Raw genomic sequence first — 16,969 nt, forward strand, 5'->3', positions numbered from 1 at the left:
GTGAGTGACTCAAAGGACTCAGACATAATTCACATACTGAACATCCTATTCCGATGGACACATAGCCCAGAAATGAAGCCTCTAAAAGAAGACAGAGGCCAGAGGGCTGTTACAAAATCTAGCCCCAAAATAAAGACTACCCGCGCTTTAGGAAGCAAACTTTCTTTCAATTCCCTTTCTCACTTTCAAAACACTTTACAGAAACATTTCAGACCTCTTTCCACAAACCTCTTTCCATGAAGAGCAACAACTGCAAGTTTTAAAAAGGCTCCAGGATAAACCATACAGAGATTCCTCTAAGTACAATGGAATCAAAGCCTCATACATTTAATAATTATCTCTCTGCCATTAAAAGGCCTCATAGGAAAACAAACCAGTTGAGCCAGTCTGGTCCCAAAGCCAGTTAAATGGAAGAGTGAATTTTCATAGCTTTGGGAAAATCTGGGTTTACAGGGCAAACTCTGCAGGGTTGAGCTCATTGTGGAGACATGTTCCTTTTCATTGGCAAAAGAGGGAAGGAAGTGAGCCATGCCCTTAAAAAAAAAAAAAAAAAAGAAAAAGAAAAAAATAGCACCAGAGACATTCCAGCCGCTACTTGATAAGGACTGGGACAGTTGCCATCAACTCATGGCTAGAAGAAGGAAAATTTGGGTCAGAAAGCAGCTGACCAAGAGAAACCATGCTGGATAGGGGAGATTTCCCATTAAACTACAGACTTTCAATAAGGGAGTCATTTAAACCAGTGGTTTTCAAATGTTTTTTTGCAATGGCACAGAGTGAGAAATATGTGTATTATATCATGACCCATAAGTATATAATATCTATATATAGATAAATAGATATAGATACACATATCTATATCTATATCTATATATCTAGGTATCTAGATATATAGATATATAGATATATAGATATATAGATATATAGATATATAGATATATAGATATATAGATATATAGATATATAGATATAGATATAGATATGTAGATATAGATAGATAGATAGATAGATAGATATAACCCTAATATACAAATAGACCAAACAGCAGAACAACCAAATACACCAAACAACCGGTTGCTATGACATGCACTGGCCACCAGGGGGCGCATGTGGAACATGGTAGGTGTTGGCAGCAAGTGGCAGAGTGTGGAACATGGCAGGCATTGGCCTCAGTGGGATGGTGGAGCAGGTGAGCAGGGGCACCAGACAAAGGTAGACGCCAGTGACTGTCATCAGGGCAAGCCTCTGCTGGTTACTGAAAATTCTTTGCTTCCCCACACCACAGTCTTGCCCAGGACTCACACCTGCTGCTAGCCCCGATTGACCCTCACAGCTTCTCCACTCCCCCTGCTCCTGAGGGGTAATCAGGGCTTCCTACCTAAAATCCACCAACTTAAAGAGTAAAGGAGAGTTTATTTTTCCTCACCTATAGAGAAATAGGCCATAAAATGTAGCTTAGGTGTGTAGTAGGCTATACCATCTAGGTTTGTGCAAGTGCATTCCGATGTTTGCATAACCACAAAGTCACCCCGTATTTTCTGGCGTATAAGACGACTTTTGAAATGAAAAAAAGTCAACCGAAAATCGGGGGCAAAAGACCAAAATTGCACAAAAATTACCTGCAGATCTTGATGGCAAAATAAATCTTTTCTTTGAAGTGGGGGGGGGGGGGGGGGGGAGTCTTATACAGCGAATATAGGCCTAAAACTATGTTTTAACTGTAAAATTAGGGGGTCGTCTTATACGCTGGAAAATACTGTAATAACACTTCTCAAAATGTATTCCTGTTGTTAAACAGCATACAACTATATTCATAAATCCCATTCCCTAGACCTCTGTTCTCAACATCCAACAGAATTACCATACAGATTTAAAATTTTTATGATCCAAAATTGTACTATAAGTTTAACCTCTTCTCTATCTCCTCACTCAAATCTTTTTTTAAAGAATCCTTCATTTCAAAGAATAGCACCATGCCAATCCCTCACACAAGCCACAAATCTGTGAGTCATCATTTGCAATTTCTTTTCCTTTACTTCTACATCCAATGAGTAACTAATTCTACCTTCTTAACACTGAGTGGTATGCAGGTAAATATTTAACAATCACCTCTCCAGGCGACAAAGCTCCAATTTATAGCACTTTCTTATTTCTGTGATGTGTAAACACCCCACCATAGCCAATTTTAAACAACCAACTTGATGTCACTGAACATGAAGCTGAAGAGGTATGCACAAATGGTGCCAGCAAACCATTGTCTATTCCTCTGAACCATTTTTTATCTCTATGTCTAAATTCAGAATTTTATTTTCTTCTCAAGTAACACAATTGAATCTTTATGGATTTCCTAATCTCTCTCTCATAGCCCACCCCACTGTTGCACACAGTCTTCAAAGTATTTCTAAAATGCAAGTCTCATATGGTACTCCCCTACCTAAAACCCTTCACTAGTTTTCCATTACCTACTCTTTATCTACAATAATAAAAGCATAATATGCAAATTGACCGAATGGCCAAATATTATATATCATATTCCCAGATATATACTTCTCCATACCTTTGCATATTTGATTTTTGGTTCCTACCCCCTAGAACAACCTTCCTTAATTTGTTCATTGAGCAAGACTCTCTTAGGATTCAGCTCAGCCCTAACCAGTTTGGCTCAGTGGATAGAGCGTCAGTTTGCAGACTGAAGGGTCCCAGGTTCAATTCTGGTCAAGGCATGTACCTTGGTTGCGGGCACATCCCTCGTAGGGGATGTGCAGGAGGCAGCTGGTCAATGTTTCTCTCTCGTCTATATTTCTAACTCTCTATCCCTTTCCCTTCCTTTCTGTAAAATAATCAATAAAATATATTTAAAAATAAGAGATTCAGCTCAAATCCCTTCTCCAGAAAGTGTTTCCTAAGTGTTTTATACCTCCAATACATTTCAGCACCTCTAAGAGCTTCATTGAATTTATTTCTTTTTATATCCATCTCTTCCCACTAGCCAGGAACTTCCTGTAGGCAAGAACTGGATCTCATTCATGAATATACCAAGCATGTAGTATGGCAATGGAATAGAGTAGGCTCTCAGCAACAGTGACTATTATCCCAACAACTAGCACCCTAAAACCAACATATACTAACTACTCAAATATCTATTGAATGAAAATATATCAGTAGTATGTTTTTGCCATCTACCAAGGCAAAAGGACTGCAAAACTACCAACCTGTACCTCTCAGATTGATAGGGAGCCCATGATCTACTGTCATAGTCAAAGAAATTGCACCGTATCTGCTTTTTTTGCTTACTGACCCCTGTATTACTTTCTTAGGACTGCCACAACAAAGTAACACCTGGATTAAACAACAGAAACTTATTTTCTTATACTTCTGGAGGCTGGAAGTCCAAGATCAAGGTGTCACCAGAGTTTCTTTCTTCTGAGACCTCTCTCCTTGGCTTGCAGATGACTATCTTCATGTTCACATGGCTTTCTTCTTCTATGTCTCCAGGTTCAAATTTCCTCTTCATATAAGTACATCAGTCCATTTGATCAGGGCTCACCCTAAAGACCTCAGTTAAACTTAATTACATCTTTAGAGACCCTATCTCTAAATACAGCCACATTCTGAGGTACTGGAAATTGGGATTTTAACACGGGGATTTTAGGGGGACACAATTCAGTATATAACAGCCTCCTGTGAGGCCCTCAAAAGACAAAATCTATAAGTTAGTCTTCTTTCTTAGCATCTGTTATGACTAGCAGAGTACCTAAAGCAGCTTCTCAAATTATTTGTGTGATACATAAATGAAGGACCTTCCCAGACGTATAGTCCATATCTGTAGGGCACAGCCCCTCCTAAATCTGGTGGCCAATATAAAGAAGAATATGGCTTTCCCTTTCCCTTGAAAAAATGCTTTGATGCTATCATGGTCTCTAGATAGCCCATTATCAGACAACCATTTTTATAGTACCCAACACCTAGCAGAAAAACCTTTAAGACCAGTCACCCAAAGCCAACTCATCCCTCCAGATTCATTCTGATACACCCAGACTGATTATACCATGTATGAGTGGAGTCAGATTCAAAGTCAAGAGAAAACTAACACTGCTCTGCCAAAAGGTAACAGCTTAGGAGAAATGGTAATATGAGCATCTGCCTTTTTCCTAGCCAAAAGGAAACTTCCCCTTCACTGTTCTGTGTGATTTTGGTGAGCCTGTCAATTATATAACTTGCCTTCCCACTATCAAGATGGGCATGTGACCTCCTCTATCCCAGGAATTTGAATCATGAGCAGAGGGACATGAAGGCAGAAAATAATTGGAAGGGATCAATTAAGCAGATACAATGATGGGTCTCTGGTTCAGATATCCCTGAAACAACCTTGTTTCCTAAGCTTCCCACAGCTTGATCAACAGTCTTTGTTTCTGAGATCTACCTGTTAAACTTTAGAGAAAAACGTATTTCCTTAAGTTACATAGTGTTTAGTCTATAGTCCTCAAAAAATCTTGTCGCATATAATGGCCCCTAGAAGTGGGATATGACTAGTGGTAAACCTAACTATGGAAATGGGAGCAGGTAGGGAGGAGGCCCCTCTTCATAGCTGAGTTGTGTTCATCATCCATGTTACTCCATTACAAGGCAGCTAACTACACTACTCCCTCCTGTATTTTGGGACACACACAGTCCACATGCTTCTGAGACTAACTCTTTACGGAAATTGGTAGGAAAACACTGGAGTGTATGGCCATTTCTGTCAGCTTTGGGTAAAATTCCAGAAAGGACTTAGCTTCAGCCAATATGGCCTATTTGAATCTGAAGAGAAAAATTCTACCTCACCTAGACTGGCCCTTTCTCCTGGTAGAAATCCAAGATGGCAGAGAGTCAAATAATCATTTAAAATAAAAACAAAATATGAAATTTGAGTCAATGCATCCAGGATAATGCTAGAAAAACAAAGGAAGGAAGAAAACATAGCAAAAAGTAAGATTAGGACCAAGAGAATTGGGGGAAGCCTAGTCACCCAAGTACCTCCAGATGTATATGCCAGTATACACTCTCCCTGGCAAAGAGTGACGTGCTGGGATGAAGCCAGAGGATGTGGAACAAAGGTGTAGTGTTGCCTTTATCTCAGAGGCAAAAAGATAAACTGTAAAATTAAAGGCTAAAGAATGGCATGGCAGTAAGGTCTACATCTAAGAGAAAAGTCCCCAGGCTGGTGCCCAGAGGCAAGGACCAACCCACAGAGTGGAAAATGCATGTAAACCAGCAGACTTATGTTGTGTTAAAATAAACTGCCATAGAATCCTTGGAAAATAAAAATCTGTCACTGCTCCAATATCAACCTCCAGATATCCTACCTAACCCACAGCATCACCAGAATTTGGGATGCTGAAATAATATATCTTCTTTAGGAAAATTGTACCCAGTGTTCTTCTCAAATCTATTCATGGAATTCTTATGAGGCAACAAAGAAAAAATAGGAAAACGTTGATTCTGGAAAACAAGATTATGAGACAGAGATAAATTATATTCTTGGTAGAAAGAAAATTATAATCCTTGGGCTGTACTGTGAGAATGATTTTGACTTACAGAGTCTAACTCAAATACTATCTCTGCCCAGCCAGCATGGCTCAGTGGTTGAGCATCGACCTATAAATCAGGTCACAGTTCCATTCCTGGTCATGGCATATGCCTGGGTTATGTACTCAATCCCCAGTGTGGGGCATGCAGGAGGCAGTTGAACAATAATTCTCTCTCATCATTGATGTTTCTATCTCTCCCTCTCCCTTCCTCTCTGAAATAAAAAAAAAAAAATTAAAAAAAATTAAATAATAAATCAATCAAATACTATTTCTCTCAACCTGTCTACGTGCTATCAATTTATATATTCTGACACCTGGGAAGTTGGTTACCAAGCAAAGCCCTTTCAAAAGGAGCTGCTGGATAGAAATCCAAGTGCTGGCCCCCCTTCCTCTGTGAGAAGCGAGCTCAGATGCTGCAATGCACCGCGCAGCATCACCTTATCCATGGCCGTGGTTTCCAGAGCGGTCCCTCTAGAGCAGCACTGGCAGAAAGCACTCTTTCCTTACATCTTCTTGGATCTCTATCTGTAATGTGACCTATACTGTATTTCTATTAAATGACACAGAACCACACGGAAGCAGAAAACATTTTCCAATTCCAGATGGGTAGAACCTGCCACTTTCTTGCTCAAGGAAGAAGTGTAATTCCCCAGACTCACTGCATCCTCCCATCAGGGTCATTAACTACCCTGAGGAAAGAGCCATTAGTGAAGCCACAAGGAATATTTCTGTTCTCTGAGCAAAGGGAAGAGCATCAAGTGGGTGGGGTCATGGATGAGGAAGGGCAGGCCCAGAATAATTCTGAAGATATTTCCACCCTGATGAACACTCGGCCGTCATTGGGCTTATTAAAATAGTGCTGGGTACTGAGGGAAGCTGGCACCTCTTCCTGGGGATGAGGTGGCCCTGGGGGTTTGCACAAGCGCTGGAACACAGCTGCCATGGCTAAAACCAAGCAAGTACAGATGTCACCCCAAAGTAATTTCATACCATCCCACCCTGCCAATTCAGAATGCCAAAGGAGGGAAAGTATTGAAGGAAGTCTTTAAAATAGACCAGACAGCTATTTGAAATGCCACTTCTGTGTGTAACTGAAGTTTTTCTGTTGTGGTCCAGGAATGACAGTTAGTACAGTTTAGAGAGCTTTATAAAAATCGAACCGCTTAGGAGGATGAACACCACACAACGTGCTGTTCTTGGCTTGAAACAATCACATCAAACTCAAAGACTCGCCGAGACCGGTTTGGCTCAATGGATAGAGCATCGGCTTGGGGACTGAAGGGTCCCGGGTTCGATTCCGGTCAAGGGCATGTACCTTGGTTGCGGGCATATCCCCAGTAGGGGGTGTGCAAGAGGCAGCTGGTCGATGACTCTCTTTCATCGATGTTTCTAACTCTCTATCTCTCTCCCTTCCTCTCTATACAAAATCAATAAAATATATTAAAAAAAAAAAAAAAAAAAAAACCTCAAAGACTCGGTAATTCCAAACGCCTTTTTTAGAAAATGTCCTTCTAAGCCGTTTTTTTTTTGTGTGTGTGTGTGTGTTGTTGTTTTTTTTGCCCTTCAATGTTTGATTTCCTTGTAAGCAGTACTATCTATTATTTCCTATGTTCTTAAATGATACTCCAGAAGCATGTGGCACCACACCACAAGTACTCATTTCCCTTAGAGAGTGAAGTCTAGGGAAACTGGAAATTTCAGGGTGGGGGGACAAGTATCTACCCATTATACTGTACATCTGAAACTAATACAAAATAATATTAAATATGAACTGTAATTGAAAACACTTATAAATAGAAAATGTAAAAAAGAAAAAACAATTCAGCACAAAGAGAGAAGTATAAGTAGGATATAAATAGGTGGTAATAAAGTGATTTTAAAAAAGAAAGATGTCAGAGGTAAGGAATATTCACACACACATAAAACCAACTTACCAAATGCCTTCTTAGGTTCTATTAACTTCATGGTAAAGAGTTCCTCTTTTTTTAATTCCTTTAACTTCTTAGCAACATCAAAATGACGCCACCCAACAATATTCTCTCCATTTATGGATTCAATGTGATCTCCCACACAGATTGTTTTAACTGAGTCAATTATGCTGCCCTCTTTAATTCTCTGGAAAAAAGATAAGGATATTGCTTAATGTAAATTAAAATTTTGTAAGATTACTTTTCATGTTCTTGAGGCACAACATACAATATATAATAGGAACAGGAACTCCAGAAAACTGCACAAATGACAGCCCTGCAAAGGATGGAGATGGTCTTATTCACCATTTGCATGCCCTGTAGCTAGCACAATGCCTGCAGAGAAGAGTCCCTCCATAAATGATTATTAAATCATTTCAACATGAAGCCCATTACATAGGAATAGAGCTTGAGCTTTTTCTACTGGCTATATTTTTTAAACCTTCGCTACAAATGCCGTGACTCAAGACTTCATACAACCTTAGCTAAGAAAATTGACACTTAATAAAAGACAGGTGTGTTTACCATTTGGAGAGCCAATAAGAATGATTTTTATAGCATCATTTTCCACTTATATATTTCAGGTGAGGAGAACTTATGAGTCAAAGAGAAATTTCAAATTGATTATTCTTAAATCTATCTTACCTGGATACAATACTTCAGCCTCAAAACAAGAGTTAAGACTCCCTAAGAGAGCACTAAGAATTTCTGAAGGAATTTTAGGAATAGGAACTCCAGAAAACAGCACAAATGACAACACTGTAAAGGGTGGACAAGTTCCTCCATGGAGATAAGGAATGGAGCAAAATGAAGGCCATAATTAGCCTCAGGTGTCACAAATCCTTCCTTGGAATAATAGGATAGGAATAGCAAGGGCTGCTGCTATCCTATATAATAAAAGCCTAATATGCTAAGTGTCTGGTCATCTGTTCATCTGTTTAACCAATAAAAGCATAATATGCTAATGATATGCTAAGGCTGCTGAACCACTCACTATGATGTGCACTGATCACCAGGGGGCAGACCCTCCAACTGGTAGATTAGCTTGCTGCTGAGGTCTGGCTGATCGGGACTGAGCAAGACATGCTGGACATGCCCTGGAGCCTTCCCGCAGTCCCTCTCCAGGTGGCCAACTTCCTGTGTCCCTTGCAGGCCCTGATTGTGCACTGGTGGGGTCCCTCGAACTGGCCTGCAACCTCTCATAATCTGGGACCCCTGGGGGAATGTCAGAGAGCTGGTTTTGGCCTGATCCCTCAGGCATAAAAAGCTAATATGCAAATCAGCTGAACGATAGAATGACTGGTTGCTATGACACACACTGACCATCAGGGGGCAGATACTCACAGGGGGAGCGGGCCTAAGCCATCAGTCAGACATCCCCCAAGGGCTCCTGGACTGCAAGAGGGCACAGGCCAGGCTGAGGGATCCCACCTCCCTGGTGCACAAATTTCATGCACCAGGACCCTAGTTATGTGATAACAGTATGAGTATTCTTCATTCTCACCAGGTGGAAGAATAACATCTGAATCAGTGGGCTAATGGATCGCTGTGTCCAATAGTTAAGAGAGAAATTTATCTAATGTATCCCAGCATCTCCATAATATTGCCAAAAGAAGAAAAAAAAAGTTGTAAAAGACTAACCTGGGAAGGTTGGGCATTTTTATTTTTTTAATATATTTTTATTGATTTCAGAGAAGAAGGAAAAAGGAGAGAGATAGAAACATCAATGATGAGAGAGAATCATTGATTGGCTGCCTCCTGCACTGGGGAGCAAGCTTGCAACCTTGGGCATGTGCCCTTGATCAGAATTGAACCCAGGACCCTTCACTCTGCAGGCTGATGCTCTATCCACTGAGCCAAAACAGCTAGGGCAGGTTGGGCATTTTTAATTTTTTAATTTTATTACTAATATTCCAAAACTCACAAGTTTCTTTTTTACCCTGAAATTTTAAAAGCACTGCTATGTTCATTGTAATAGTTACTATGCTTTAGGCCAATGACACAATAATGCTGATTCAAACAGAGCTTATCAATATTATCACAATAGTTCATTATAAAGCAAAGAAACCAGAAATATCATAATCTAACTAGCATTGTCTTATGATAAGTGCACATTACCCTTAGAAGCTATGGAAACAACGAAGGGTAACTACAACACACCACTCTCAGAAACATAAACCAGATTAAACAGAACCCTAGAATCCAAAGAAACAGACAAACAAAAACTCTCCGTAGCCCATAAACACAGACAATGGTGAGTAAAAGGCCTTGGATGAGGTGGGAAATGGGTGGAGGGGGGGAAAAGGGGAGAAATGGGGGACAACTGAAATACTCTCAACCAAAGAAATCCCTAATATTCTGTCACCTAACCATTCTAAAAGCACTAGAGAATGTGAAAATCTGTAACTCTTGACTTTCTTCTTAATTTTTATTCTAAGTTATTTCTTGATACCTTCTGAACCTATTTTTCTCAATCACCTGTACCATACAGATTTCAGTTTCACATATAATTTTTCATTTAAGACATGGTTATAATTTTGTTAAAAATAAGCAGTTATATAAAACTAACTAAATAAAAGTCTTTAAAGACCTGCATGAATCTTACTGGTAAATTAATGGGCATAGTAACAGAAATCCAGGGTCAGCTGGCCCTGTGAGTAGGCACGGAAGCCACCAGAAGAGTGCCCATACAGAGGGAAGAGCAGCAGTTACAGAAGTCAGCAGGTGAGAATCCTGGTGAGCAAGAGAAAAGTCAAAGCATATGTAATCATCATGGGCAGCAGATACGGATCTGAGCTGAAGAGACAGGAAAGTCAACATAAGGAAGTTGGAGGAAGAGTACCATAAGGTGAACCAAAAACAAAAGCAAAGTGGGAGCCATCAATTACATGTACCTGAGCCTTAGCTTCCTAAGTAGATAAAGAAGGAAGTGACAATTGAGACAAACTTCTGAAATCTAATATACTTCGATAATCATAACCATAATTTGATAGAGATTAATAATATTGCTAAAAGTGCTACTCAGGCACAAAAGACTAGGAAAGGGTAAATAGAGGCATTAATTCTATACTTATATTTACTGCATCACTTAATATCATTCACTATAACACTCAGAACTTTCCTTCACCTGACTATGGAGGTTGTTGCTGAAAAAAGCAAAGAAGACATGAAAAAAAAATTTTTTAATATAGGAATTTACAACATTATTAAACTTAGAGGTTCCCAACCATTTCAGACATTATGATAGTATCTTCCATTATTACACCCCAGATATTTACAGAACTCTGTCTTCTCATCACAGGCATCCGCAGAACTCTAAGGCAGCTTCCCACCCTCCCCAAAGTCTGAAGCACCAGATTCAAAGCTGTTTGAGCTGCATGCCCCACAGCCACGGTCAGCAACTTTGAGATCTGAGCTGCTGACACTTCCAACACTGTTCTCAAACCTTATTCACATTTGGAAATAATTATTTCATTTAGTCCTCACAACAAATCTAGGAGGGGAATATTTAATATCCCATCAGTGGATGAGGAAATCAAAGCACAATGAAACATGGCTTACCCAAAATAACACAGCTAATAAACAACAGAACTGGGTTTCAAATGGAGGTGGTATAATTATAAAACGCCATGCTCTTTTGACAAACCACTAAGAATCAGACAGATCTAACTAACCCAAGATCAAATATCTACTTTAAAAAAAAAAAAAAAGTCAGATGAGATGACCCCAAGAGCAGAGTTTTGGGTTATAGCTGTCCAAAATGATCTATCACTTTGGTAATCATTTTGCAATACATAAATGTATCAAATCAATATGCTGTACAGATTAAACTTACATAATGTTACACATGTCAATTTTATCTCAATAAAGCTGGGGGAGAAAATGACCTATCACCTTTGAACTCTGAAATCTCTTTTTTGACAGCCCCATTTTCCACTTCACTTTTGCTTACTTCTCCTAAAGCTGCTCTTCATCCATATCAGAGCTTCCGGATCTCAAATATTAGCTATTTCCTCAGATCACCACTTCTCTTCTGGCTTTACATGCCTCTTCTCACATGTTCTAACTTCCATCCTAGAATCCTCTGGTCCCTTGAACTTGCACATTTCCAACCTTGCTGACTGTTAGTTCTGCGTAATTAAGTGATCAAAAAGTTAGAAATATATAAATACCATATTTCTCAAAATAATGATCATGCTAAATAAAATGTGATTAACTTAATTCTACTAAAGTAAAAGTACCCCAAATCATAAAGATTTCTACAAGAGGATATTCTATAATGACCATTTTGTGGTTGTTTATAAATCACTTAATTCAAAAGAAATTTAGTTTTCTTAAGTTAATTTAGCCTCATTCCTTAATTACCTGGTATAAGCCCTTATTTCTGTTTTGAATTAAAGTATGAGTCTTCTCTTAAACTAGGGAAGCAGCTAACAATGGCTCATATAGCCACTTGTTTTTATATAGCTCATGAGATATGAGTGATTCTTACATTTTAAATGGTTGTGGGGGGGGGGAGAATAATGGTGACATGTGAAAATTATACTAAATTTAAATTACAGTGCCTATAGATAAAGTTGCACTTATTTAGAATATATCTATGCTCATCATTTAAGCGTTGTATATAACTGCTTCTGTGCTGCAATGGCTGAGCTGAGTAGCTGCAACAGAGAGTGTGTGACCCTAAAGTATAATGAACCTTAAAATATTTACTATCTTGCCCTTTATAGAAAATGTTTGCCAAATCCAGTCTTAAAATGTTATAGGAATATAAAGATTTTGTTTTTTAAATATACTAAATTTTCTGAATTATACACACACACACACACTAGTGGCCTTGTGCACAAATCCATGCACAAGTAGCTCGCTGCCACTTGCCTCAGCTGGCCGCCGCACCCAACGCCACTCATAGCCCTCCACCGCATGTAGCTTGCTGTCCCACCCTCCTATAGCTCTCTGCCATTGACCTGTCCTCCTGCTGATTGGTCCTTACATGACAGCATCCTGACCAATTTGCACATTACTCTATTATAAGTATAGAGAATTTTTCCTGGGAAATATTGAGACTTCAGTACTAAAATCATAAATGTTTAAATCTGTTGTCTTTTCACCTGAAGAGCACTATTCAATACATTTATCTGCATCGATCTCACCCCTTAATTATGTGATAATTTTTTATTATTACTACTATTCAGGTACTAGCTATCTATAATAATAAAAGCATAATATGCTAATTAGACTGGATATCCTTTGGGACAACCTTCCCTATGAAGCCGGGTCTGCAAGGGAAGTCTGGTGCTGGCAGCCAGAGGAAGGAAGGCCTACTCTTACACAATTTTCGTGCATCAGGCCTCTAATCAATTATAAGTATGCAAAACATCTCATATGTGTCATCATTTTATACTTAAATAATCCTATAAAGTAGATGCTAATATTCCCATTTGAGAGAAGGCATAGAGAGGTTTAATGACTTGTCCAAAGTCACACAGCAAGTTAATGAGTGGTTAAAAATAAACTAGAAGCAGGCCTATCTGACTGTAAGTCATGTTCCTACGCACTGCCTTCCTAGGCATGGAATCCTCCCTCCTGATCTTCCCCTTGTCTGAGGCCCTACCACACTCTCCTACTCTGACTTCAACTACCCAACTTCCAGCCACTGCTAAAAGCATATCAAATACTCGCTTCAGCAGCACATACACTAAAACTGGAACTATACAGAGAAGATTACATATCATCCTTGCACAGAAACCATGCTCTTGCAAAGTCCCCCTTTTTTTTTTCCTGCTTATCTTGGCAAAAATAAACTCGAAAATGGTGAACCAGAAATTAATGAAATTGATTACTTCTACCGGGTGGGGGAACTGAGCAATGGGATAGAAGGGAGGAGGGGTGGGGGAAAGTAACACATCTCTGAATATGTTTTAACATAGTTTTGACTTTTGAATGTTAATATTTCACATATTCGGGGGGGGGGGGGAAATAAGTCGAGAATGAGAGGAATAACTCAGCCTCAACTGAGAAAAGCAATTGGATTCAACAGAATTTCAAATAAATAACAATTAATGGGGGCAATGGGAGCAGGAGAAAATCAATTCCCAGAAATGTGTGAATAGAATCCTTTGGTTATATACATCCATTTAGTTTAAAGACAAAAGATGCATACAAATCCTAAACTCTTCTTAATAGGTCTATTCTTCATAGTATGAATATAGCAATTCTAAAAGTATTCTGTGTATAGTGTAGGACTAAGCAACTGAGAAAATATTTCAATTATTCTGAAAAGTATGGGGAAACCCAAAAGAACTCTGTGGGGCAGGAATATAATTGTAAGCATTATAATCTGTAATAATAAAGGCATAATATCCTAATTAGAGCAGATGTCCTTGCGTCCTTCCGGGACAAATGTGAGGGAAGTATCCAGGCAGCTGCCTGGGCTGCAAGGGAGGGATAGAGGCAGCCGTGGCTGTGAAGGCCTACTCTTGCACGAATTTCATGCATTGGGCCTCTAGTAAATTTATAAATTCTAAAATGCATGTTTTTTAACCCTGCCCCTGAAAGGACCCAGAAACAGTGACACTCCAGCAGCAATGAATGAGTACAAGTATCCAATCTTGATTTTGAAATACTAGTCCTCACTAAAAAAATAAGAGCTCCTTACAGAAATGGTTGATTCCAGGCCTGGGGAAAAGAACATATCAGGTGAAACTAGAACATCCTGTGCCAAAAGGAAAGAATGGCTCACCAAACTGACAGGAGCTATGTCAAAAGGATACAGGAGCAGCGGAGGGGGATTCCTACAGGCCACTCTCAGAGGATGTGAGCATCAAAGAAAACAATAGTAATGGACTATAACGCACTGAATAAAATAAGAAACCAGCTGTCCGTGCTGATAATAGATAAGCAAAACAATAAGTGGGGTGCTTTTTTCAATAGAATGTTTTAAAGAAATATGTAAGAAATGACAAAATTAGAAAAACTGGCATTTTACAACCGTTATAATAAAGACAGATTCCAGCAAAACCTACCAATAGATGCAAAACCTGTGGGGTACAAGTAAGAGAATAGGATATTTTCATAATCTCATAGTATCTCCCTACAACTTGCTGCAAAAGAAAATATAACTCTGCAGTGAATAAGACTGGCAAACACTAACTTAGACAAGTGACAAAAATTAACATCATAAATGAGACAAACCAACATGACACACCTTCTGATGTAGTACACTCAGAAGGACACAACATCACTTACCTAATTTTCATGAGAAAAAATCAGAAAAGCCCAAATTGAGGGATATTCTATAAAAGGCTGAGGAACTTTTCTAAAATAAAGATGACTAAAAAAGATATGACAACTAAATGAAACCCATGATCCTATTTTGGACCTATATTGGGGAGGAAGCTATAGATGAATTTATTAGGACAACTGGTAAAATTGCAGTATGGACACATTAGATTCGTTTAAAAGCATTTGTCGCTGACAGGTTTCCTGAATTTCATAGTTGTAATATAATTATATGTAAGAGAACATCACTGTGCTAAGTAACTGCATTCTGAAGTATTAAGGGATAAAGAGAAGACATATGCAATCTATTTTTTCAAATCGTTCAGGGAAAATTACATGTATGTCTATGAGTGTGCCTGTACACACAATACATGTGTGAGAGAGAGAAGAAGAAAGCAAGTGTAGCCTATGGTAGAAACTGGAGATCTGAGTAAAGGGCTTTAGAGGAGTCCTTTATGTTATTACTATATCCTTTCAGTAAGTTTGAAATTATCCCCCTTCCATTTTTAGAAAATCCCGGCAACCGTGTACACAGTATAAATCTCTTTTCTCTTCTGAGTTGAACTATATGTCAGCAGTTTGGTGTATGTGCCACTTGTCTTTGCCACCATGTTCTCTGTCTCTTCGGGGCCAGTGACTAGAGCTCTGAGGCAGGCACGTGTTTGACAAGGCATCAAATAAAAAATAGAAACACAAAGCTCTGAGCATCAGAGGCTAAGATATAAAAAAATCCACGCATGTTTGCAAAACTTCCAAGCCCTTCCCTGCTGACATTAGAAAGGCATTGCTGCGTGTGCCCCATGTCCTGAGCTCCCCCCCCCCCCCCCCCCAGATAATCCCACATGACTTTCCAACTCACAGACTTTCCATTTGGTCACCCACTTAACCTTCAGCACAGTCATATCTTTTGCAGAGCTAAAAATAGCCATTCTATCAAACGGGAAGTTAAATAAGGTACTATTTACAATTAAGAAGATAACTTCCCTAAGACTGTTTTTTTAATGATGACAGTGCATCAGCAAATCCAGGATTCGGCCAAAGTACAGGCATGGAAGCATGCCCTGTTGCATGAAGTTTATCATGCATTCTAAGCTCGGTAGTAGGGCGGCCAGCTCTGGAGTCAGATCTCTTGGAGTCAAATCCTGAATTTGTCCAGCTGAAAAACTTAGAGCAAGCTACTTAGATCTCCTGGTCCTGTTTTCTACATCCATAAAAATAGAGGTTGATAATAGTGCCCATCAATAAATCTCAGGCATTATGTTGAACAAAAGAAGCCAGAAACAGTAGAGTACATAATATATGATTCTACCTATATAATGTTCAAGAACAAACAAAACTGTGGTGATAGAGGTCAGAAGAGTGGCTACCTTTGTGGGGAAGAGCTAAAGATACTGTTTGGGAAGGGAGCCTTCTGGGTGGTAGAAACTAACTTTTCCTTCATTTGGGTGGTGGTTACACACTACGTATATAAATATTCATTAGGCTGTACATTAAAAATTTGTTATACCTCAACAAAAAAAAGTAAATAAAATGAAAAACATAGTACCAACCAAATAGAACTATTATAAAGATTAAATGAGAAAATGTATGCAAAGTGCCAAGTTCATGATAAGTCAGTGCTCTTACAACTATAATATTTATTACAATAATAGAACTGTTATTTTTAAGGGATGAATCTACTTCTCTTTTTGTCACTCCTCAGTTCTTAGAGTTTTTTCATACCATTTCAAACTTCCTTCTCTTGCCTTTGCAGCTCCATAATACTCTCTTTTCATTTAGAAAATTTTGAAGAGCATTTTTAAAGAAGTAAATAAGATGGCCAAAAGTATGTGCACCTGGAAACACACTAACTCAGGAAATCAGAATGGAAATCATCAGATATTAGTGAACTACAGACCTAAGAGTGTTCATATGGATTAGTAGGCACCAGGGCCAGGTTTTCGGTAAGTTCTAAATTCTAGAACTTAGAGGAAGTTTAAACTGAACAGAAGAAACTCAAAGAAAGGGTAAACAAAAAAATGATGTCTTTAAAACATTTTATCAATCTATCCATCCCTTCTTAGCTGGCTCTTATCCTGAAGTTCATTTCCAACTGTCTTTAACCTGGTAGGTTTTCTTAAGTGTTACCCTCAGGTCTCACAGGGAATGTCT

The 16,969-nt window shown here is 38.9% G+C and overlaps 1 protein-coding gene across 1 annotated transcript in view; it reads right to left on the reverse strand.

The window, feature by feature from the left end:
* GIPC2 (GIPC PDZ domain containing family member 2) overlaps nt 1-16,969 on the reverse strand; it is a 70,502-nt gene that overhangs the window by 26,345 nt on the left and 27,188 nt on the right. The window contains exon 3 of the mRNA XM_084872189.1: nt 7,505-7,685. Coding sequence (XP_084728315.1) covers nt 7,505-7,685 — 181 coding nt within the window. The remainder of the gene's footprint in view (nt 1-7,504; nt 7,686-16,969) is intronic.

Source organism: Pipistrellus hanaki (genome assembly GCF_964339955.1).
Source record: "Pipistrellus hanaki genome assembly, chromosome: 2".
Classification (NCBI taxonomy): domain Eukaryota; kingdom Metazoa; phylum Chordata; class Mammalia; order Chiroptera; family Vespertilionidae; genus Pipistrellus; species Pipistrellus hanaki.